At 45.1% G+C, this 24,992-nt stretch overlaps 1 protein-coding gene across 9 annotated transcripts in view; it reads right to left on the reverse strand.

The window, feature by feature from the left end:
• Positions 1–24,992, reverse strand: part of ATP8A2 (ATPase phospholipid transporting 8A2) — a 651,437-nt gene that overhangs the window by 529,229 nt on the left and 97,216 nt on the right. For 8 of the 9 annotated variants that reach the window (XM_086715021.1, XM_086715056.1, XM_086715049.1 and 5 more), the window contains one exon: positions 19,624–19,768. In XM_086715021.1, the coding sequence (XP_086571147.1) occupies positions 19,624–19,768 (145 nt within the window). Of the gene's footprint in view, positions 1–19,623; positions 19,769–19,919; positions 19,953–24,992 lie in introns of those variants that run through there. The other variant, XM_086715062.1, reaches the window with a different exon arrangement.

Raw genomic sequence — 24,992 nt, forward strand, 5'->3', positions numbered from 1 at the left:
TCACTGCCAACTCCATTCAAGAAGACAATTCCACCCTGCCGTCCTCCCCACCTCCCATTTAGACTTTAACCTACCACTCCCTGGTCTCTGATGCTCTCATTAACAGAAACTACTCAGTGACCTACCACAGCAAAGGGATTCTTGTCCACACCTAACGCCATTACTTTTCTCCTTGAAGGGCCATCCCGGGCTTCTGCAGCCCTCCTTTTCTGGTCACCACCCTCCACCTCAGATGGCTCCTTTTCTTTCACAGATGGATCCTTGAACAGGGATCTTCCCTAAGGTTCTGCCCTTGGCCTTATTCAACTTCCAAGGTTCAAATTACCACCAGTGTGCCCGTGGTCACCAAATCCACCTCCAACCCCAACCCCTACCACATGCCCTCTTTGGACGTACCTGCCTGCCCATCCCACAGACCCTACATGGTCAATGTGGCCAAAATGGATGGCTCTACCCCTAGTTCCTTCCATTTGTTTAGTAATCCCAAAATGAATTTCACTGGCCAAGGCCAAGAGTCAAGGAAAAGGTAAGCAAACAACAATAACCAACAAAATGATCAAAAAGTTATAAAAATAGGTCAAGAGCACCTACTGAATAGAAGAAGGATCTCTGGAGGGATTTTGTTATTCAACACAGAAAAATTTATGAGCAAAATCATACAATACAAACATGAACAAAAAACAAGCAAAGGCTGTATTAACATGCAGTCAAGTTTGAAAGCAAAATAACAAACATAGGCCAAAACATTAATTATAGCTATGTTACCACCTATGGGACAAATTCCATGTATTAAATGACATAGCATGAAAACATGTAAAACGAAAGTCATAAGCAAATTGACCAAAAACTTTGTAACGGGAGAATAATTCTATTACCAGACTAATTGGATAGCCTAAGAATATAGACTTGAAAAATGTAATTAAGAAGTCTCAACAAATGAACTTTGGATTCTATAGAGAATACATCTTCCTTCCAAGTGCAGAGGGAAATCTAGAATAACTCCCTCACTCCTAGTCTCAGGGACTGAAGCAGCAGGGAAGAGATGACCACATCCATGGACTACCTTGAACTTTTTTACCAATGGGCAAGAGAAACGGACTCCCACCACCTCAGGCACTGGGGACCAGCAGGAGTAAGGATGACAGCAATCACTGGCCAATAGGTCAACCCAAACACTGCTCTGTCCGTGCCACGTTCCAGCTCAGGATCCACTCAAACACAGGATTTCACAACTAGAAGAGACCTTGAAAAGGCCTGGAAGAAACCGTGCTACATCTAAATCCATCTGCACAGGGGCGGGAGGAGCTGCAGGTTCACGGTCAGGGACACAGTGACAGTCCAGGGCCAGGTCAAGGCTGGCTCGCCATGATGCCAGCTGCCAGCAGTGATCCACTTACCCAGTGTGTCTGACACCCAGGAGAGTGGTTTTGTTGTTGTTGTTGTTGTTGTTGTTGTTGTTTTTAAAACAGCCCCCTCCTTAACTTACAAAATTACTTTCAGTAACAATCATGAAATAAAAACAAAAACTTGACCGGGAATAAAAGGCCCGACAGCAAACATTATCTTCATTAAATTGTACGTAATCATGTCAGTAAATTTTTATTGTGGCAGAGAGAAGCACAACTATTTTTATTCAATCATTTTTATACCATAACAGTTTGAACTTTAATCCTTTGGTTATAGGCTGCTATGATATTTATGTCAATAATGGTCAAGAAACTAGTAAAACAAAAGGGTGCCTGAGTGGCTTAGTCGGCTGAGCATCCGACTCTTGGTTTCAGCTCAGGTTCATGGGTTCGAGCCCCACGTCGGGCTCTGTGCTGACAGCTCAGAGCCTGGAGCCTGCTTCAGATTCTGTGTCTCCCTCTCTCTCTGCCCCGCCCCTGCTTGTGCTCGCTCATTCTCTCTCCAAAATAAATAAACATTTAAAAAATAAAATAAAAAGAAACTAGCATGTGAAATTTAACAAAACCAAAATGTCTGCAAAAGAAGTCATTTAGACAACTAGTAAATAATACCACTAATGTTACATTTTCTTTTCCTTATTTGCTTTTTGATTTTAAAACCATGAATAATTATGAAAAATCAATTGTAAGATAATTATGAAACCTAGTCTTTGTATACTGGGGGCCAGAGAGTTACCTGTATGTGCCGACTTCCATGTAGAGTACAATACTTATTTAAAATAAAAATGTGCTCGGGGCACCTTGATGGTTCAGCTGGTTGAGCATCTGACTCTTGATTTCTGCTCAGGTCACCATCCCAGGGTCATAGGAGCGAGCCCTACATGGGGTGTGGAGCTCGCTTAGGATTCTCTCTCTCCCTCTGTCCCCTCCTGCATGCACGCACTCACTCTCTCTTAAATGAATGAATGAATAAATAAAATAACGTTTATTTGAAACATATAGATGTGTAATTTTACATATACAGAAAACCCTTCAAATTCAATCATCACAGCCATCGTCTAGAACTCAGCTCGACGGAAGACTTGTTCAGGGAGAGCATCTTTCCTGCCATTGCCGCTTCCAGCTGCTGGTGCACAGTGATAACGGAAGGCAGGCAGACCTCCAGGCAGTTGCACTGTTTGCACCTCAGGCAGGTGCACTGTTCCCACCTCCGGCCTCGGGGGAACACACCTGAGGGCCGCTCTCACTCTCCCGAAGGAGCTCCTCTTTTAAGAGGCCGAGGACCCGCGCCCAAAAGCAGAGGGGCAACGAACTTCTCCCACAGCAGCGGCTACACGTGTGTTCTCTAAGTCCCCTTTCTCAAAGGTACCGAAAAGCTAAAGAGAACTATGGGGAAAGGGGAGAAACAAATGGAACAAGAAGATCAGACTCACAAATGCGGCAGCCTCACTTTCCCACCGCCGCATCCGCAACCCCAAGCGCAGGGACTCGTGTGTACTAGGTACTAAAAATAAATTTGATGAATGAAGAAACTTCCAACTTCAACTAATATAAAGGAGTAAGGATGCCAGCAATCACATTAAGTCCCAAAGGCACCTGCATTTGAGGGCAGATATCAGTCTATTAAATCTGAAGAATTGACATTAAAAGCATTTAACTCAGCAGCCCCCTTTGCAAGAGTATTTTATATATAAAAGCACATCAAAACCACACAATACATCAATTTTTGAGGCTTAAGTAACTGCTTTGGGGGTTCTACTTTGTTCAATAAGCAATTAAGTGTGAAGGGAAATCTTAGAACAACTCATCAAGCCAAGTCTAATTTTCCGTGCAATTCTGACCTTCACCTGTAGAGCAAAGTCACGCAGCCAAGATTTTCCATTTCCCGTTGGCCAGAACTGTGCCTGGTGCTGGGAGGACACAAGATGAAACAGACAGACTTTGCCATCAAGGATGAGACAGCAGAGCTGGAGAGTCAGAGACACAAAAATAGATTTGATGCACCAGGCTAAGCTCCACAACAGAAAAGTCCACACGAAGCTGTGGCACAAGCAGGGGTCGCTCAACCTCCGAAGGGTGGGGATGCAGGACAAGGATGAAAATGCTTCTTAAGGGATAGGAGAACCGAGCCTTAAAAGACAGAGCTCGCTACGTGGACCAGCGTTAGTAGGAAAAGAGAGCCCTCCGGGGAAAGCACTGTGAGTAGAGGCCGAGGGAGTTCTCCCTGCAGCCAGAATGCAGGGTGAGAAGGGGTGTGGGGAGAGGAGACAGTCAACCTGGGATACAATGAGAACAGCCAGCCTCATGTGTCTTACTGAAGACAAAACAGATGTAGTATAGCGCCTTAACTGCCTCTGGACCCATGACCTCCAACAACCTAGATGGGAAGGAAAGGGGCACTGAGGCAGGCGGTCATGGTAGAAGTGAAGAAATCAGGGCCTGAGACGGTGCCGTAGAAACCCGCTACTTGACAAAGCAGATCTGACTTAAAAAACCCATGCCAATCCCACCCCATTCCCTCCGCAGCCCTCTTTCTCCATCCTGGTCCCAGAATCCCCCAACGTTCCCAGGATCACTGGGGAAGGATGATGGGCACAATAAAGGCAACCACACTCAGAAGCAGGAAGGACAAGAAATTGCGTGAGTTTCCTCTAAACCTTTGTATCTATTTTAATGGCGTTTACCGTGGTGCACAACAAGGCAGGAGATCAATCGTAGAAGGATTCAAGAGTAGAAACTGATCACTTGATAGAGAACAGGAACTCCCCACAGTGGGGGAGAACCCCACGAGGGACCCGGAGAATAGGTTCACAGAGACCGAAAGGAGAATGGTGGTCGCCAGGAGCCAGGGTGAGGGGGGAAACAGGGAGTCGTCCCGTGGACACTAAGTCTCCCCTTGGGAAGACGAAAAGAGTAACAACGATGTGAACGTGCCTCACACTACTGAGGTGTTTACTCCTACACGGTTCAAATGGTAACTTTCAGGTTACCTGTATTCACCACCATGAGAAAGAGGAGTAAGCCGATCTGATAGGCTATGGAAGATGGGGTGTACCAATATCCATGGCGCATTACGTTCTAGACGTTTTCACATTTGTAACCTTGTTTAGCTTCATGACACGCCTGCAAGGCAGGTGTGCTTCCCGCCAGACAAATGAGGAAACACAGGCTCAGAGAAATTGTGGGTGACAAGTCATTCGCGTGGTCACTGGTGGGCACAAGACTCGTATACCAATTTCCCTTTGCTGGTTTCCTTGACCTAAGTACCTACCCCCTCTGGCAATTCAAAATTTAAAATTAAAAAACCTAGCTTACACTGCTCATTTTTTCCATTACCATTTTTCCAGTAAACACTTAATAATTTAAAATTATCCGTGAGAACCTCAGGCAAACACTAAAGTTGATCTTCATCAGGTTGCTGCACAAAGAGAATGTCTGTGTTTGTTCCCTTAAGATACACTCATCCTATTCGGTTTGCACATTATCTTGTAATCCTTTTAAATGCAATTCAAAACCTGGTTGTTTTCATCTCAGGCGCTATGTAACAAGTTTGGTAGGAGAGTTTTTGCCAAATACATAATCTAAAACGCAAACAACAGGAACACCAAAATCTGTAAAGCACTCAGCCAGGCGCCGTTTAAAGTGCTTTATATATATTAACTCATTTAATTAGCCTTCACAGTAATCCTATGGAATATGCACTGGAGGACGGGGAGGACTGTAAATGAGGACCCCCTTCAAAAAATTCCCCTGGAGTGTTAGTTTCAAACAGAAATCAGCCTTGCCCCAGACCAAATAAACCTAGATTTTTCTTATACAATGTAAAGTTTAGAGGAAAAAAATGATCCATAGACTGTGGTCTCACCAATCAAGTTACCTTTATATGCATGCCACAGGAGAGAAGCACAGCACGGCAGGTAGCATGCAAACACGACGAGAATGACAAACGGAGGGCAAAATATACATAAGCGCAGATGGCATTCTACAAGGATTCACAAAAATGCACTGGATGGTTTTTAGGTCCATAAACCTTGGCAAAGAGATTCCAGAGACCATTCACTTTTTAGTCTTGCCCAGCAGAGACTGCATCTTGGAAGTTACTAAATAGCTACAGCACTTCTGCCGAACTCAACCTCAGCTCTCTTATCTGATAAACATTATTCCATGGATGTATGTGGACCCATTTTTATGCTGTTCTTTTTTAAATTTTTTTTAATGTTTATTTATTTTTGAGAGAGACAGAGGAGAGAGAGACAGACTGCAAGCAGGGGAGGGGCAGAGAGAGAGGGAGACACAGGATCCAAAGCAGCCTCCAGGCTCCGAGCCCCAGCACAGAGCCCAACGCGGGGCTGGAACCCACAAACCGCAAGATCATGACCTGAGCCGAAGTCGGACGCCCAACCGACTAAGCCACCCAGGCGCCCCCATTTTTATGCTGTTCTAATTTTTTATTTATTTTTTTTTTTTTTAATTTTTTTTTTCAACGTTTATTTTTGGGACAGAGAGAGACAGAGCATGAACGGGGAAGGGGCAGAGAGAGAGGGAGACACAGAATCGGAAACAGGCTCCAGGCTCTGAGCCATCAGCCCAGAGCCTGACGCGGGGCTCGAACTCACGGACCGCGAGATCGTGACCTGGCTGAAGTCGGACGCTTAACCGACTGCGCCACCCAGGCGCCCCTCTAATTTTTTAAATATTCAGTGAGTTTCCAGAACGTAAATAGCATAGGAGTCTCTTTTAAAAGCTAGACATAACTCTATCTTTTCTTTAAAGATTTTATTTTCAAGTTATCTCTACCCCCAGCATGGGGCTCAAACTCACAACCCTGAGATCAAGACTTGCACGGTCCACCAAATGAGCCAGCCAGGCACCCCAGTGATATTTTTTCCAATGGTCGTATCTCAAAATATCAAAATTCATCAGGTCCCTTAGCACAGTAGTTCAAAAACCATTAATTTATCTTCAACAGCTATGTGAGAAAACATTTGATTGGGAGGGATGTTAAATCGGTATTTTCAAACTACTTATATAAGTATTAGAATTTAAAATCAAAGTCTGCTAAGTTTCTTATAAAGCTATTCTACTATTCCAAAATTCTTAAATATCATGAGTTTATTTCTAGAAGACACTTATTTTACTCTCTAGCAAATGCCACCATTGTATTAAAAATAACTTGTCCTGGGGTGCCTGGGTGGCTCAGTCAGTTGAGCGTCCGACTTCAGCTCGGGTCATGATCTCGCCGTCTGTGGGTTCGAGCCCCGCGTCGGGCTCTGTGCAGACAGCTCAGAGCCTGGAGCCTGCTTCGGGTTCTGTGTCTCCCTCTCTCTGCCCCTTCCCCGCTCATGCTCTGTCTCTGTCAAAAAAAAAAAATAAATAAATAAATAAATAAATAAACAAACAAACAAACAAACATTAAAAAAAATTTTTTTTAAATAGCTTGTCCAAGTAAGTGTAGGACATATGATAAATTATTTTTTTTAAACAGTGTGGTGTGCCCATGTACCATCCAAAGATACTACCAAATGGACCCCAAAACTAGAAATAGCTTGATCCTGACAAATTGCAAGAGAAATACACGAAAGTATTGTTGATTACTGACTGACCACCCCTCGCCGTGTCAACATTTTCTCAAAACTCATACCGTACCAAAAACCGTATCTCTACAGACATCTATGATTATTACACTAAACATTAAGGGCACCATTAAATGCAAGACAGTTCATTCATATTAATTCAGATGTGATGTTAGAATATTTTGTTATAGTGACTACAACTACTTACGGCTGCTTATGGGCCAAGTTCTGCTTTTCATAGGGGGGAATCACGAGAAGTCTCAACGTAAAGGAAGGACTCCCCCATCAGCTAAACATGGACTAGACTGGTTTACCAGACGAGTTAATGAGTTCCCAACGGAGATACATGTTCATGTGTAGGACAAACGAATTATAAGCATTAAGAATTTCAGGGTGCACACATATGTGAATACATTTACACAAAGTGGTGGAAGAAAACTGGTCAAGGCATCAGTAGGGATCTCCCATCAGGTTATTTTTTTGCTTTGGAGTTCCACAACTTGGTAATATCTACAATGCTTGGCCTACAAAGATGGTTAACCCACATCAAGACCTCCATATAGAGAATACCTATGGTATGGTACACACACTCATTCCCTCCTGTATTTAAAATTATTTCTCGAGGCACCTGGGTGGCTCAGTCGGTTGAGCACCTGACTTCGGCTCATATGGTTGGTGGGTTCAAGCCCCGCGTCGGGCTCTGTGCTGACAGCTCAGAGCCTGGATCCTGCTTCAGATTCTGTGTCCCCCTCTCTCTCTGTGCCCCTCCCCTGCTCATGCTCTGTCTCTCAAAAATGGACAAATGTTCAAAAAATAGGATTTTTAAAATAATAAAATTATTTCTCTTGTAATGTCTAAGCCTATGTAGTGAACAAACTTTCTAAAAATACAAGTGGCAATAAAACCAGAAAGAGGTAGCAGGCAAAACAGTAAGACTGAGAGAAGTGAATGTTTCCATCTGCCCTTGGCACAGTCATTCTACAAAATAATTCAATTTACTGATACGTCAACACTGGGATGATTGAGGAACTCTAATTTGTAAAGGGAACATTAAAAATTAATATGAGGCAGTTTCAACAAAGATGGAATACTGGGGAAGTAATTATGATACTACTCAGCAAATAACCTTACGGTCTGAAAATAAAGAGCTCTATTTTTAAATCGTCAGGGTTTTGTAACACATTTCATATGCTAGACAGTAATGCTTTCAAGACCTCCACACCTTTTACTGGAATAGAAACAAAGGAGTCGTATTTTTGATAGGATAAGAACACTCCTTTATATAATTCAATCTACAATTAAGTATTCAAATTAAACATCATGCACAGTATTCCTTAGGGATGGTCAAAGCAGAGTCTAAATGGCTGAAAAGCTGACTGTCCAGAACAAGGAAGGGAAAAAGGAAGGAAGGAGGGACAAAAGAGGGAAGGAGAGAGAGCTACAGATTCTACATTCGTAACTCAGAACATTTCTACTTCTCCATTTGGACCAGGTTTAACGTTTTCACCGTCCCGTAGTCAAGAACCTTCACTGGTATTTGGTTGCAGGAGGAGGTCACAGTGACTTTAACGTAAACTTACACGGGACCCTGTTCTCTCAACACAGCCAAACGCAGGCACCAATTTCTTGAAGCTACAATGATACACACACGCACACTTGAACACCTCTCAGCCTGGTCTTACGCTCTCGGGACAGCACGTTTGCCTATAGAAGTTGCAAAAAAATATAGGAAAAATATACAAAAGCCCCTAACATGCAAAATCTACCTTGCTGTTTTTTTTTTTTTTTATGTTTATTTTTGAGAGGGAGAGAGTGTGAGTGGGAGAGGAGCCGAGAGCGAAGGGGGCAGAGGATCCTAAGCGGGCTCTGCACTGACAGCAGGGAGCCTGATGCGGGGCTCGAACTCACAGAACACGAGATCATGACCTGAGCCAAAGTGTGAGATTAAGACTGGAGCTGAAGGTGGATGCTCAACTGACTGAGCCACCCAGGTGCCCCTACCTTGCTATTCTTTAACCTGCATATTTACTGTCCAGGTACTCTCCGTCCTTCGCCCAGGGTAGTACTCAAATACACTTTCCTTTCCTCACCCCCCACCCATAGCTCACCAACTGAATGTTCTAGGCCTCAAATAATCGGATAGTAAGCAATACACCTGGCAGAAGAGAACGTGAATAATAACCAGCCTGGACTTTCAGCCACTCTTTGGACACTATACCAAATACCATACCTTGGGTTACATACGTACTGCCATCAAATTCCTACCAACATACAAGGTACATTATTATGGTTCCCACTTACTGAGCCAAATATCTTGGAACGGAACAGATCTCAAGGTAGAGGAAGAGCTGACAACAGCTGGAGCAACTTCCTAGTAGAGCTGCTGGAAGAGGGGGACAAAGAGCTCCACGCCTTCACGACTCAGCCAACAGAGGCGCCCCTATACCTCTGAGCCCCTGGGGGGTAGGGTAGTACTGAGGTAGAAGGAAGTTTGTGCTATTTTGAGGTCAAGGACCTTGCTCTAACCCAGCATTCAATAGAGTTTTAAAAGAATCCTTGGGAATAGAATAGTGCCACTACCTTCTCTGTCCCCAAAATTGGACCCTAACTAAGGACCATACTTATCTATTCCTCCACCCACTCACGACCTCCCCTCTGATCACCCCTGGTGACTTGTGCTTCCATGATCCTGTAGCCCCACACCTCACCTCAGGAAATTATAACAGCTAAACTCCACTCTAAATATCAGAGCGTGCTGGAAGGTTCTCCAACAACATAATGCTGTTACTTGTGTCTTTGAAAGCTTCTCCTGGTTACACCCAACGCACAGATCATCCATCATCCCTGATTTCTTCCACATCCTTGCTGGAAAGACACAAGCTCAGCTTTCCTGCTCCTCTGCACCTTCACCTGTGCTGTTCCCCATGCCAAGGATGCCTCCCCACACGAACCACACCTGATCTTTCGGGCTGAGCTCTAACTCCTCTTCCAACCCAGCTCACTGATCTTTCCCCCATTCGGCTGCCTGCCTCACTCTGAAGTGCGGCCAACCACCCGGCCCCAATTCACCACACTTCATAAAAGGGGACCGAAGTGCATTGCTAGTATAGATCAAATGCAGGGTTAGAAATGGCGCTAAGTCCCATTGATGTGATCGGTCTCAGGGTTGCTGAGGTCTGAAGTCAAAACCGGAATGGGTCAGACCAGATAGGTTTCTCCAAAGAAGAGGAGACAGCCCAAAGCTGGTGGCTCCAAAGCAGAAGGTGGGAAGAGGTCACCAGCTTCTACGTAGATGCACTCTCAACCATTTGATTTAATAACGTTTGTTGAGTGGATTGGCACCGGTGCCCCCACCTGGTCCTATGTAACGAGGTTTGAGGGAAAGCTCTCTAAAGGGGGAGATAGAGGGTAGGGGGTGCAATGGACTAGACTGGGTCCCGTGAAAATTGGTATGTTGAAGCCCTAACCCCCAGTATGAGGATACTCGGAGACAGGGGTCTCTGTGAGGTGATAAAGCCGAGATGAGGTCATGAGAGTGGGGTTCGTACAGCTTGGTACCCTTATAAGAAGGGACACCAGAGAGTTGGGTCTCTTGCTTCACCACGTGAGGACAAAACAAGGCAGCACTGTCTGCAAGTCAGGAAGAGGGTCTGCACCAGAACCTGACCATGCTGCCATTAATGGTCTTGGACTTCCAGCCTCTTAATATGCAGGAAAAATAACACTTAGGGGAGAGAACGCTAAGCCACCTCGGCTATGTATATTCATGGTGGCCTGAGAGGACTGACGAGGGAGTGACAGTGGCACCCCTTCCCATCTGTTCACTCTGCTTATCACTACATATTTCAGTTTCTGTGTCCAGTTAGGGGCATTCATGGAGTAATGTATCTAATTCCAACTCAACTAAACCTCCCAAGAAGAATAAGTGGCTTAAGAATCCCGTAATGAAACAAACCACAGACTGAAAGCAAGAAAGTAAGCGGGGCACCTGGGTGGGTCACTTGGTGGAGCATCTGACTTCAGCTCAGGTCATGATCTCCTTATTTGTGAGTTCGAGCCCTGTGTCAGGTTCTGTGTAGACACCTCAGAGCCTGGAGCCTGCTTTGGATTCCGTGTCTCCCTCTCTCTCTGCCCCTCCCCTGCTTGTGCTTTCTCTCTCAAAAGTAAATAAACATTAAAAAAATTTTTTTAAAGAAAGTAAGCAAACGACAAGGAAAAAAACTGAATTGACACTTCTCTTCCTTATAAAAGCCCTTCAATCCATCTTACTAAGTTCAACATTAGGATGATTTAATCAAATTGGATTAGGTCACCCAAAAATATTCAAAATAATCATTATTAACATGGATTTACATCCATAATTCTTAACCGAGAACCTTGGTAAGTACATGTTGCGTCTTGAGATAATAACTAACGACAGTAACATATACACAGATACTTAAATATACATATCAAACGTTCATGGTAGTGTTTTACCAATGGGACATTTGATCAAAACAGGAGACCACGGGCCTAAATCTGAGACTTCTCTGAGAGCACAAAGCCCACTCTCAAGTGGATTATCTGGTCTCAGGCTGTTCTGAAACTGAAACCAGCCAACACTCTTTGAGAGTAGCCTTCCGAGTGACCGTCTATGTAACAAATACGGAAGACATACAGAATAATCCTCAGACTGACCAACAACATCCCAACCTAATTCCAAATCCTTTCCTAACTGCGTGTAATATAAAACAGTAAGGGTAGCTAAAAACCGGTGATTCGAGTTTTGAAGAGCCAGCTTTAAGAGAAAAGGGTAGATCAGCATTTAAATGATCAAACTCAACGTCATGGATTTCAGGAAATTTCTTTGTAAAACATCACTGCATGTCTGACCCCAACAATGGTCAGACCGCTCCTTTTGTTCTCTGTAAGCATTGTCCCTCTTCAAAGGGATGCTGATTAGCATTTCTGAGTAAGCTTTTGCTGTCCATTGAGTGACTCAGCCGTAAGTGGAATAAACACTTAGAGGCTACTTTCTAGAGAACTACACAAAATCTCACATGACTAAACTCTGACCACAGAGTTTTCTGCATTCACTTTGCTACCGACTTTTCAAGTTCTGTACAAGTGGGTCAGCTGTTATGCCAACAGACTCTCCGTGTTGCCGTCTAAGGAAATGTTGTTTGACACCCAGGGAATGAGTGTTCTCCCATCCGATTAGCACAACAAACAGGCCAAGAGATGGGTCCGGTCTCTCTCTTCTGACCATCATCCATTCAAAACCATGTGTCTCCAATAAAGGAACTCAACATTTCCCAAAGCACCAACACAAAGACAGGGGTATAGTTTTCAGTTCCTACTCTCCCAGACACTTCTGCTAGTTTTTTCCAATATTTTTTTTTTAAACGTTTATTTGAGAGAGAGAGACAGAGCTTGAACAGGGGAGGGGCAGAAAGAGAGGGAGACACAGAATCCGAAACAGGCTCCAGGCTCTGAGCCGTCAGCACAGAGCCCAACGCGGGGCTCGAACTCACGGACCGTGAGATCATGACCTGAGCTGAAGTCGGATGCTTAACCGACCAAGCCACCCAGGCGCCCCATAGTTTTTTCCAATACTTTGAGAGAAGTTTGTCTTTATAGAAGGGTTGCAAAATTAGCACAAAGAGTTACCACATACCTTTCACCCAATTTCCCCACGATGTTGATACAACCATTGCACAAGGATCAAAACTAATAATATTGGAGGACAACTAGCTCAAAGAAATTACTACAGTAAGTATGAAAATAACATTGGCACAGTACTAGTCTGGCTACATCGTTTATTCAAAGTTCGGTTTTCCCACCAATGCACTTTTTCTGTTCCAAGATCTGATTCAGAACTCATACCACATTTAGTTGTCCTAGGTCCTCAGTCTCCTCTAATTCTGGTTCAGTTTTAACTTGTTTTTCACAAATCTTGATGCTCACTTTTTTATCAGCTAGAATCAGAAACACAAGCTCAAAGAAGACAGGAAGGTTTAATAAAATTGGGAAATAGGTTACTGACTGAAACTCTCAGACTAAATGCCTTTACCCATTTTCATCAATGACAATGGCACAGATGGGACTTTGATGGAATTCAAGATATACTCCTCATCCACCCATACAAGGGTCCACTTGATAGATCACCGTGAGCCTGTTCTCCTAGACATTTGCTGTTTCCTTAGAAACATCAAAACATCACAAAACTAGCCTGAGGCTGACATGCTTTTGTTTCTAAAAATACATTTCAAGAAAGCTCATGCTCTCAATAGCTACCTGAAAGACAGCGCTAAAAGAGTTCCCCAGTTCGAATATTTTCATCTGCGCCATGCCTTTTAAAAGCCTCGTCCAAGGGTGGAAAACCTGATAACGTCCTAATTACAAGAACCTTCTACGGCATTCGTGGCTGCTGGTATGTACAAATTAAGGACTCTCAACACGCTGTGACATTCACGTGCAGAAACTACAGTGCGTGGTTTGGAGATTAACCAAGTATATCCACCTCTAAGCCAAAAAGAAACGATTGAGTGAGGAGAGGATATTAACTTGACTAATCACTTCACTATGTATATGTACGTCAAATCATGTTGCACATCTTCAATATATACAAAGTAAAAATATACAAATAGCTCAGTAACAGCAGCATACATAGAACATCTTGAAGCCGCTTCAAGGTAGGTAACACACATGCTTTTACCAAATTTTCTCGATGAGGATTTTTATACATTTTACCTTGGCCAAACTTGACAAAAGCACTCCCAAATCAGATTTGTCAACTTTGGTTTTTCAAACAATCTTCTTTACATGAGTAAAAGGCAGTTATGATTCTTACCAGGAACGTCGTATTGTTTGTTACATTGGTTTTTTTTTTTTACATTTATTTTCAATAGACAGAGGGAGACAGAGCACAAGTGGGGGAGGGGCAGAGAGAGAAGGAGACACAGAATCCGAAGCAGGTTCCAGGCTCCAAGCTGTCGGCACAGAGCCCAATGCGGGGCTCGAACTCACAAGCCACGGGATCATGACCTGAGCCGAAGTCGGATGCTCAACCGACTGAGCCACCCAGGTGCCCCTGTTTCTGTTACGTTTTAAGCAGCTTAAGGGCGTCCCTTTTTCTAGCAAGGCAAAATTCTAGTTTAAACTTCTCTTGGCAAAAGCAATATTAAGCAGTTTTCCTTTAAGACAAACCAAGAAGAAATGCGATAGCTTGACCGAGCTAAGTTATTGCTTTAATGAAGATTTTTGTTAGCTGGAACTCCCACCTGAAATGACTCATTCAAAACACAGTATCTGTAAACATTCCTAACTCGCTTTGAAGACCTCATTTCAAACTCCCTCTTAGCCTTGAAACTAGTACAAATGGCGTGCTGATGATCCCACGAAAAGACGGCATACACCTGAACTTGATTGCGTCCATTTGCTCAGCAAAGAGATCCAAACGATCAGCAAATTTCAGGGTATTTTCTGGAAAAAAATGTTTAACTTTCAACATTTTGGAGAGTTTAGATTTACAAAATTGAAGCTTCACCACCAGGTTGTTCTAAGTAGCAAACTTTCTATATGCATTTAATGTTTCAGTTAAAACACCTAAGAGGCAATTATATCATTCATACGAAATGTCCAGAAGAGGAAAATCTACAGAGAGGGGAAATGAGTGGTTGTTCAGGCCCAGGGGGAGGAAACCGTAATGGATGTGGTGATGGCGGTACAACTCTAAATATACTAAAAACCACTGAATTATATACTTTAGGTAGACAAATTATATGGGATGTAAAATATATCCCAATAAAGCTATTAAAATATTTAAAATGAGGCGGGTGCCTGGGTGGCTCAGTCGGTTAAGCATCTGACTCTTGATTTCAGCTCAAGTCATGATCCCAGGTGTTGTGGGATCAAGCCCTAAGTGGGGCTACACGCTGAGCGTGAAGGCTGCTTGGGATTCATTCTCTCTCCCCCCCTCCACCCCTGCTCACATTCTCCCTAACATAAAAAAAAATTAAAATATTTAAAAGGAGATTGTACACCAGAAAAAAAGGGATCTTGTAGGTGGATATATGTATACAATCCTACATATGTATGTGTGTGTGAACCTTGCAATATTCCATAATATTCCATTAACTACTACTCATTTCTAGAAGGTGAAGCGGTACTGACTTCATAACTAAGGCCCTAGGATAAAGCAATGCTTAGGAGAAAAAGACCATGTCCTATTTCCTCATAATTGTAAGAATCCAAATTCACTGGCTTCAAATCAATCTACCATAGCTTCAAATCAATCACTGGCATTATTTTCAGTATGGAGAACAATAATAAGGTTTAGAGAGCCATCTACCGATATGGTGCAGATCCTCCCAGAACTTCAAGGAACTGCTTGGAATTTGGAGTTACCATGTCTGGCGTATCCCCCAGGGGTGCCAGGGCCACAGTCAACTCCAGCAGTGACCTTACCTGTGTGTTCAGCAGGCCCAGTCTCTTTCTTGGATATACTAGTTGAAACATTAACTCTAGACTTTCAAGGTCTGTCCTGAATTGTACCATGCAGCCCCTCACCAACCTTCCCCAATGCCCAACAGCCACATCCCTCTTTAGCAAACTCGGATCTCTTTTCTGAAATCAAAATGCCAGGTGGCCATAAAGACAGTCACAGAGCCACTGCCGTGATCAGTTCACTCCATGATCACTTCTCCACTGAGTCATAAAGGGCGTGCGGTGGAGAAGGTCAGTGGGAACACCAGCCTCCTGAGGTCTATGTAACAGCCACAAAATCAGTACCCTGGACTCATGGGCTAGCATGAGTCTCACCTGTCCTACCTGGGCTCTTTTACAAACACTGATTTGGAAGCAAGTAATCAGTAATGAATACTCCACGCCCCTGCCTCCTCACCCCCCAAAAAAGTTAAAACCCTTTCTCAAGAAAGGTTAAGAAAAAATCCTTTTTCAACCCCTTTTTATGAAAATATTCCTTTGAACAGTTTTATCGACTTTTAGCAAACTTTCATAGCCAATATAAAAAGCCTTATTTTTTTTTTTATTTTTTTTTTTAAAAAGCCTTATTTAAAGAATTAAAGATTTTTATAAGACGACTCCAGCAACATTAAAGTGCTAAAATACTGTGGCTCAACATTTTGTAAAATCCTTAAGCTTTAATGGCAAAAAGTTTTATAGACAGTCCCTCAATGAACTAGAAGTCACATTACCAATTCCCCTAAATATAGACTTGAGGCGAAACAAATACTAAAAAGCCATTTTACAGAACAGCAAGGGCCATATTTTAATTTCTTAGACCCTATTCAGTGTTTTCTGAAATCTGCGTTCCCAATAGAAGCCATGAACTCAAGCTGTATGATTTTTAATATTCGATGGGATTTATTTCAACTAATGCAATGATATTCTTATACAAGACTTTAAATAGAAGAGTTGGTACCTATTTTATTCCTAACCAACCCCAGTGTATATTCCCATACTTACAGCTCCTTCTATCCCCAAAAGTACAAATGAAACTGTACAACAGGTAGCCGCTTGAAAAATCTGGGAAGATCAGCCTCAAAAGATAGCTTTGCATCTTGATTACGGAACAAGTAGTGAATCCACATTACCAAAGCTCTTAAAAATCTTCATCTTCCAGGGGCGCTTGGGTGGCTCAGTCGGTCAAGCGTCCGACTTCCGCTCAGGTCATGATCTCGTGGCTTGTGAGTTTGAGCCCTGCATCAGGCTCTGTGCGGACAGCTCGAAGCCTGGAGCCTGCTTCGGATTCTGTGTCCCCTCCTCTCTCTGCCCCTCCCCCACTAGTGCCGTCTCTCAAAAATAAATAAATGTAAAAAAAAAAATTTTTTTTTAAATCCTCTTCCATATAATAGGAAGTTTAAACAAATATCAAGACCCTTAGTTTCCCAACTTTAAGCATGCTTAAATGGATACCAGAGCCCAAGAAATCAAGAAAAACTAAGCAAAAATACTACTTGAAAACATCCTAAGGTTTAAGAAGAAAATTCTTCAATTAGACATCCTTATATAGTATATATTTTTGGGCCGAACACATTCACTGCTTAAAGTGTGTAGCATAGTGAAATATAGATCTCTTGAGCCTCGAAATCAAGCAAAGAAGAAAAAAAAAATGGAACATATTTAAGTAATCTTTCCATCTTTTTAAAAGTAATTGAATGGAAACATATATAAGGTATGAAGAAATGCAACTATATTGGCAATGCAGGATTCCAAACGGTTTCAAGTATATTCTCAGAGTTGTGTAATCACCCCCAAACGAAACCCCATGTACATTAGCAGTCACTCCCGTTTCTCAACCTCTTCCCTCGTCCTAGGGATCACTAATCCAGGTCTCAATAGATTTGCCCCTCTAGACATCTCCTGTAAGTGGAATGAGGACTTCTGGGACAGGCTTCTTTCATTTAACATCATATTTAAGTCTCACCCCATATCGTAGCAAGTAATGTAGTTCATCCCTTTCCCCCGCCAATAGTATTCCATTATACCGATACTTGTTTATTCATTGACCAGTTGACCGACATTTGGGTCGTTGCACTTTGGAGCTGTTAGGATCACGCTGCTATGATCATTTGTGCACATGTTTTTGTGTGCACAGTTTTTCATTGCCCTTGGGTAGACATGCCTAGGAGGATTGGTGGGTCACATGGTAATTTTGCATTAACCCTTTGAGGAATTGCCAAACTGCTTTCCAAAGCAGCTGTACCACCGTTCATGCCCATCATCAGTGTAGGGAGGGCTCCAATTTCGCCACGTCCTTACCAACACCCAACGCTTGTCGTCTTTTTGATTAGAGCGTGTGAGTTTGGGAAGCAGAAACTCACTGTGGTGGACGCTCTGCATTTTAAACCGAGCCCGCTCATTCTTATCGGGACCTCAGCTATTCCTCTAGGCTACGTTTTTAAATGAAGAGTATGTCCCAACGGTCATTTTTTGTTCTAATTTTTTAAAAATTTTATTTAAATCCAAGTTAGTTAACATATAGTGTAATAATGATTTCAGGAGTAGTATTTACTGATTCACCACTGACACTTAATACCCAGTGCTCACCCCAATAAGTGCCCTCCTTAATGCCCATCACCCATTTAGCCCATCCCCCCCCCCACCCAACACACCCCCCAGCAACCCTCAACGTGTCCTCTGTATTTAAGAGTCTCTTATGGTTTGCCTCCTCTTTTTTTAATTTTTTTTTTAAGGTCTACTTATTTTTGAGAGGGACAGAGTGCAAGCAGGGGAGGGGCAGAGAGAGAGGGAGACACAGAATCCGAAGCAGGCTCCAGGCTCCGAGCTGTCAGCACAGAGCCCGATGTGGGGCTCGAAGTCACAGACCACGAGATCATGACCTGAGCCAAAGTCGGGCGCTCAACCGACTGAGCCACCCAGGTGCCCCTGCCTCCGTCTTTTTGTCTTATTTTTCCTTCCCTTCCCCTATGTTCATCTGTTTTGTAAACCAAAATAAAGCCTAACACTAATAAGCTAACACTAATAATCTAGCCCCAAACAACCTAACAGTCCCTTAATCAATGGAGGGGTCACCTCCATATAACATGCGCCATTATTCTACCACAAACTCTATCAAGCTACCGTCATGCCCAACGGCCAAACCTTTTTCAATAGGGATTCGGGCTAAGCAGCCTGCGTAAGGGCTGGTGCTGCTGCCGAGTATTTAAGCACGCAACGAAGTTTCACGAGAGCTTTCGAGAAACACTGGGTTGCAATTCAAGCTTGTCAATAATCTATGTGTAACCTGATCAGTTAACTTCTCTATACCTGTGCTTGGTGTTCTGAGCCATTCACAGAACCACATCCTCTGAAGTCACTCGTATAAAGTTGTCTACGTCTGAAAGTTTAATGAAATGTAAAACACCTGCTAACACCCATGCCTAAAGATCTTTCGCACAGCTGAAAGAACTTCAGCTTTCATTGAGAAGGTGGGTGCTATTTGCAGCTGTGCTAGACACCATATGAGCACAGGGACATTATTTAACATCTCCGTTTCTTAGTCTGAAGGTAACGTTGTTTAAGAGGTTCTGATGATTCCTTAACCAAGTCCAGCTAAAGCATCCGAGACGGTAGCCAGCAAAAAGCAGACACTTAAATGTTAGCAGAAAGAGGGATGAAAGCTAACTCCGCACAAAGTTTCCCAGCATATAAGTACCTCATAACCAATGTTGGGGACCACTTAGGGCTGAGTGCGAGTCCTTGTGTCCTGTGGGAGTCCTTTAGAAAGCACTTCCCTACATTATGGTCTGCAAATCGGTAAGGAGAGCTCTCATTTAGCTCGAAACAGGACTAGGAGGAATTCTTGGAAGGGAACCCAGGGATGAAAAGATAAGAGACCTCATTTTTGTCAGGGCCACAATAATAAAAACTTCCTCGGGGCTCACAGAGAGCCTGAGCACAGAACAGAGCCCAGGAAGAGAAAGGTAAAGGCTGTATTCACATGACCCCATTGGAAGCAGGTAGAGACTGTCAGGCTCCCAGGGGGGACGGGGGAGGGGAGTGGAAGGGGCTGGAGGAAGAGATGGGGGCGGAGGGTGGGGACCGCTGGCTAGGTGTGTGCAAAAGCCGCCAAGAGCAAGATGAACCCCATCCCAGCCGTGAATCAACTGTCCTTGTGTCTCTCGGCCGCCTCCCCCTACCTGATCTGGTTGTCACGGAATTTGTTGAGATGCGGCTGGTTGAGGTAAATGGTGCGGGCTGGTGCATCCAGCTGGTCTCCAACAGACGTGGCCCGGGACATCTCATCCTCCGCCTTCCTGTAGCCCGAAGAAGGACGAACAGGTCCTGCAGAGACGGGGTGCGGGCAGAAAACAAAACACAAAGAAGTCACGCCAGGCAAGAGGCGGCGAGCACGGGCTGCGGGCTGGCGGGCGAGGACCGGCTGGGAAGGATGCTCTCTCTCTCTCTCTGGGCGCTGCCGGGCCCGCCTATGTACCTTGGCTCCCCCTGGAGACCTGCCGCCGCAGCTGCTCCCGGCTCCGCCCCGCCCCCTCCCGCGCCCCGCCCCCTCCCGCGCCCCGCCCCCTCCCGCGCCCCGCCCCCTCCCCGGGCCCCCGGGCGCCGAGGCGGGAGCCTCTCCCGCGGCCGACTCCGCCCCGCCCCCTCCCGCCCCGCTGCGGCCGGAGGCCTGGCTGGCAGGGGCACCGCTGCCCGTTGCAGGGGCGGGGAGGGGCCTCGGGGACAGCGGGGCCAGGGCCTCCCCCCACCCCCCACCGGTGAGCTCCCCCTGCGGGCCCAGGGACCGCTGTCCGGAACTCGGTTTTCTCGGCTGCTCTGATTGACTTTAGGACAAAGATGCCAGCAAAGGGGCTGTGCTCTGCATTGGTCGCCGCGGAAAGGGACGGCGAGAGCACATCTCCGTGCCCTACAAAGGAAATTCCCAACCCTCGGGGGTGATGATGGGCTCGGCTCCGCCGTGATCCTGAACGCACAGGCTGCCCTTCCCCTTAGGTGTGCCTGGCAACCTGAGGGAGGTAGCTTTACCCATCCCGGTTCACGGAGGGCTGCGTGATCTTGCATTTCATGGCGCCCGTTGGGTTCCTGTGGTTAAGGCACACGCAAGTGTATCCCCTTAAGAGTTGACTTCAGTCCTACAGTCAAGCCCCTCTGTGGGCCAACCGACCCCCCCCCCCCCGGCCCCCACGCCATAACCTCCACGTATGCAGGTGTCAGCATGGAGAATACTGACACGCCCATTACTGGAGCGGCTACACCTGAACACACCCCCGTCGCCAACCGCCAAGCGTATCCCTTATCACCAGGGGCAACCCACCTCAAGAACCGACCCTCAGGGAGGGATGCCTGAAGTAAAGGATCACAGAAAAATAAATGCCCTGCAGAGGAGGCCTCCTCTCCTTTTCCATACCTACATCTTCGCGCTACTATCTGCCATGCCTTCCACCTATCAAAGAAATGAGTGATGTATACTGTTTAAGAAACCGACATCTCATTGCAGCAAACACCTACTTCACAGCTGCAACGAACATTCATTGACAGAAATCTTGAGCGAGAAAGTGTCGACATCTGTGGAAAGTGATTATAATCCTATTCATCGTGATCACATGAGGGGAACAACCAAAACAAAATCGGTTGAGAGCGGGCGTATTATCCCGAGGAGTATTCACAGCTGGGTCCCCGGTCACAGCGCGTTAGCTGCTCCCCATTTGGGGACCCCCATCTCCTCAGATGCTCGCTCTCTGCCTCCAGCCTCCACTCTCCAGGGTTCCTCTGGCCTCACAGGGGACTGCTCTGCCCTCCGCTTATTGACAAGGGGCAGCAGAGAGCAAAAGTTCCCACTTCAAGACTGACTGGCCTGAGAGCCCGGCCGGGGCTCCCACACTTCAGTCAGAGAACGCTGGGTTTTAAAGCACTTGCTGAATTAAGGCAGATAGGCTAGTTTCAAAAACATTGCCTTCATAAAAATACCGCTTTTTCTCTCTGCCCATTTACCCTGCTCTAGTCACCTCCAGCCTCGATCATCATTACCTGATATTTCTTTATGGTCCGTCTTCCCACGGCCGAGAGCAGAAGCTCCAGGACAACAGGGACATGTTTTGTTCAGTACAGTGATCTCTGCACCTAGAACAGTACCTGGCACATAACGGGCACTCATGTTTGCTAGTCGAATAAGTCATTTTCACTCAAGTCTTCTAAAGGGTCGCTTTAAATTCTCCAGGCAGAGATGCAATGATTCGCAGAGAGGGCTCAAACGCCATATGCTTGTATGGGTCAGAACAGTCCATTGCTAAAAAAAAAAAAATTAAAAAAAAAAAAAAAAGGGCGCCTGGGTGGCGCAGTCGGTTAAGCGTCCGACTTCAGCCAGGTCACGATCTCACGGTCTGTGAGTTCGAGCCCCGCGTCGGGCTCTGGGCTGATGGCTCGGAGCCTGGAGCCTGTTTCCGATTCTGTGTCTCCCTCTCTCTCTGCCCCTCCCCTGTTCATGCTCTGTCTCTCTCTGTCCCAAAAATAAATAAACGTTGAAAAAAAAAAAAAATTAAAAAAAAAAAAAAAAGAACAGTCCATTGCTTAGACTGTATTCACTCAGTGGCTCTTGACCCTGGTGCACATTATCATCACCAAGGGAGCTCCCACAATTATATAGGCCCTGGGCCCCACCCCCACAGATTCCAACGTCTTGTACTCTGTTCTCGAGTGCCTTAAGGGATACCGGTGGGCAGCCACAGTTGAGAATCACTTGTTGGATGCTGCTGGGAACAAACAAACAAACAAAGGCCTAGCGCCTACTGTCAAAATGTTAACCAGTTTAAGGTACTAAGGTATAACTATGGTTACCAGTACACTGCGGTTCAGGACAAGTGACTAAGAGTGGGCTTGAAGGTGCTAAGGAGGGTCAGGGGTCAGCAGCCTCTATGGGCGTGAGGGGAGCTGGTGAAAAAAAGAGTTGGAGGACAGATATACAAGCATTAAAGTATGGGTAAGGTTTCTGTTAGGAAAGAGGACAAGGACAGTTGGGGGCAGGAACTAGAAAGAAGTCAGGCAAAGGCCCAAGTAGACAAGATGTATAAGCCAATGAAACCAAACAAAACAAAAAACGAGCACTGAGGGGTCCAAAGTGGGCAACAGAAAGGAAGCTGGGGGGAGGGGGGGGTGGGGAAGGACTGGGGAGGAATTAAATGCCAGGCAAAGAAATTTAAACTTCATCCTGAAGGTCATCTGAAGCCACAGACGGTTTCTAAGCAGGGGAGAAGTGCAGCTGGCAGTGAGGTACAAGTAGAAGCAGAAAGAGGAGAGGATCTGTAGATAAGGGGATCAGGTAGGAAATTAATTCTACAATCTAGAAGCAAGAGGTTAAAAAGCAAAACTTCAATGGAGAATGGGCAAAAAAAAACAAAAAACGCACAGACAGGAGAACGATCTCAAAAGGAAACCCTGTAAGACTTTTTTGGGATTCAATGTGTGGGCCAGAAAAAAAAAGAAAAAAGAACATTGGGTAATTCGAATTTGAAGAAGAGAAGATTGGGACAAAAAAAGCACTAGTGATAGAAATGAGAATGGAAACCATTTTGCCCAAACAAGAAGTTAAGTGTTGGATAACGCATGTTGGGGTGCAAACAAATTACACAATTAGAGACAGAATTACATGAAATAATGTCTCCCAAGCATCTACCACGCATGAGGCCAACTCACCTTTCTACGCTACGTCAGGGCCGGCCTGGAATTTTATTCTGGATAGCAATCATTATAGTGCCCCCCCCCCCCACCTTCCCCAGGACACCAATAACTTTCTTCTACCTCAGTGGCCTCATCCTAACCAAGTCCTGCTTTGGAGAAAAACATTAATCTCTTCCAAATACCACACATCTGTCGAAAATATATCGCCTAAAGAGAACACTACACCATATATAGCGAAGCACAGCATGACTAAGGTTTCAAATTCAGACTCCTAAGATGAATCCTGAGTTAATGCATTTTGAAAATACCACCGTGCAAAATTAGAGTATATGCTTACAACTCCCCCGTATAAACAAGCACAGTGTCAGCAGACAGTGGGAGTTCAATAAATATCTGTTGAGAAAGAAACCAAGGTAAAAAGAATAAAGAGAAACGAGAGTGGGAAAATGGACAAGCACTAAGCTTGCCTACTACACAACAAGAAACGCCGACAAGACAGCTGACGGCCAAGGGCATGAGGACAGGGACTTTGTCTTGCTCGTGGTTCTAGCCCTGTCATCCTGAATAATGCCTAGCACACAGTAGCCAGTCTGTAAATATAGATAAAGGGCTAATGTAGCAGGTCCCTTTTGAGGATGCCTACCCAGCTGCTGAACCACAGACTCCCTTGTGTGGTCACTGAACCTTTCCCTTCCCATATGCAGGCCAGGGAGCCCCGGACAGGTCTATGAAAGGGTCGATGCATGCATCACAGCTTTTTTTTTTAATGTTTGTTTGTTTGTTTATTTATTGAGAGAGGGGGAGACAGAACAAGCTGGGAAGGGGCAGAGAGAGAGGCAGAGAGAAAATTCCCAAGCAGGCTCTGTGCCATCAGCCCCAATGACATGGGGCTCGAACTCATGAACTGTGAGGTCATGACCTGGGCTGAAACCATGAGTCGGACGCTTAACCAACTGAGCCACCCAGGCATCCCCACGCATCACAGCTTTTCGCCCCAGGGATAGTTGCTTCATCCAAGTTTGACCATTAGAGGAGTCTTCTGGAAACTGTGACAGGTTTCTGCATGTGGCTGCTCTATTAACATACACACTCTGGGTCTCTGGATGGCCATCTTCTACCCATGGAGTAGGCAGGGAAACAGAGAGTTTCTTTTGAAATAAAGACGAAACCATTTCAGGGAGAGCAACAGAAACTGTCCCAACAGCTTTCTGGATTCTGGGTAATTTCCTTCCCAGATCTTAGCTATACTGGGGTCTCTGGGTTCCTTGACCCACTCCTGAATAACCAGAAGTGCTAATCAGTACTGTGAGGGAGCACAGAGAACCTATTTGTTTCCTTTAAGACAGATATGCAAGTAAGGTTAAAGAGGAGGGAGAAATACCTATTCACGTATAGATCACCCTGGGGCGGGGGCAAGGTTTTAGATGCCCCGGCACAAGTGCCATTAGATGCCACAACCCACACCCAGAGAAGTCGGATTTGACAGAGGAATGTTTTTGTGGCAACACTTGGGTTGGTTGGTTTGGATAAAGCCCAGAAATAGCTGGAAGGTGATTGGCTAAATAAAGAAGCCCCTCCTTCCTTCAGAGTTTCTGCCAGGATAGGAGAAAGGATTTTAAGAGGATAGGCACAGAGGATGGGTGACGAATAGGGAAGCAGGCTAGTTCTGCCACACATGTCACGGATCCCTACAACTCTCCCACGGACCCCAGCCACCCCGTGGCTCCAGCTTGCCTGGTAATCTCTTCCCACTCACTTTCTTCGTGTCCTTATAGTATTTTCATGTTGCTGAATGGCCCAAATGTCTCATTTATATCTGTGGCAACAAGGATGTGAAGTCACTAGCTAGGGAGCAGGGACAACGCTGGACCTCCCA

Source organism: Puma concolor, chromosome A1, assembly GCF_028749965.1.
Source record: "Puma concolor isolate L17-30 chromosome A1, mPumCon1.1.hap2, whole genome shotgun sequence".
Lineage (NCBI taxonomy): Eukaryota > Metazoa > Chordata > Mammalia > Carnivora > Felidae > Puma > Puma concolor.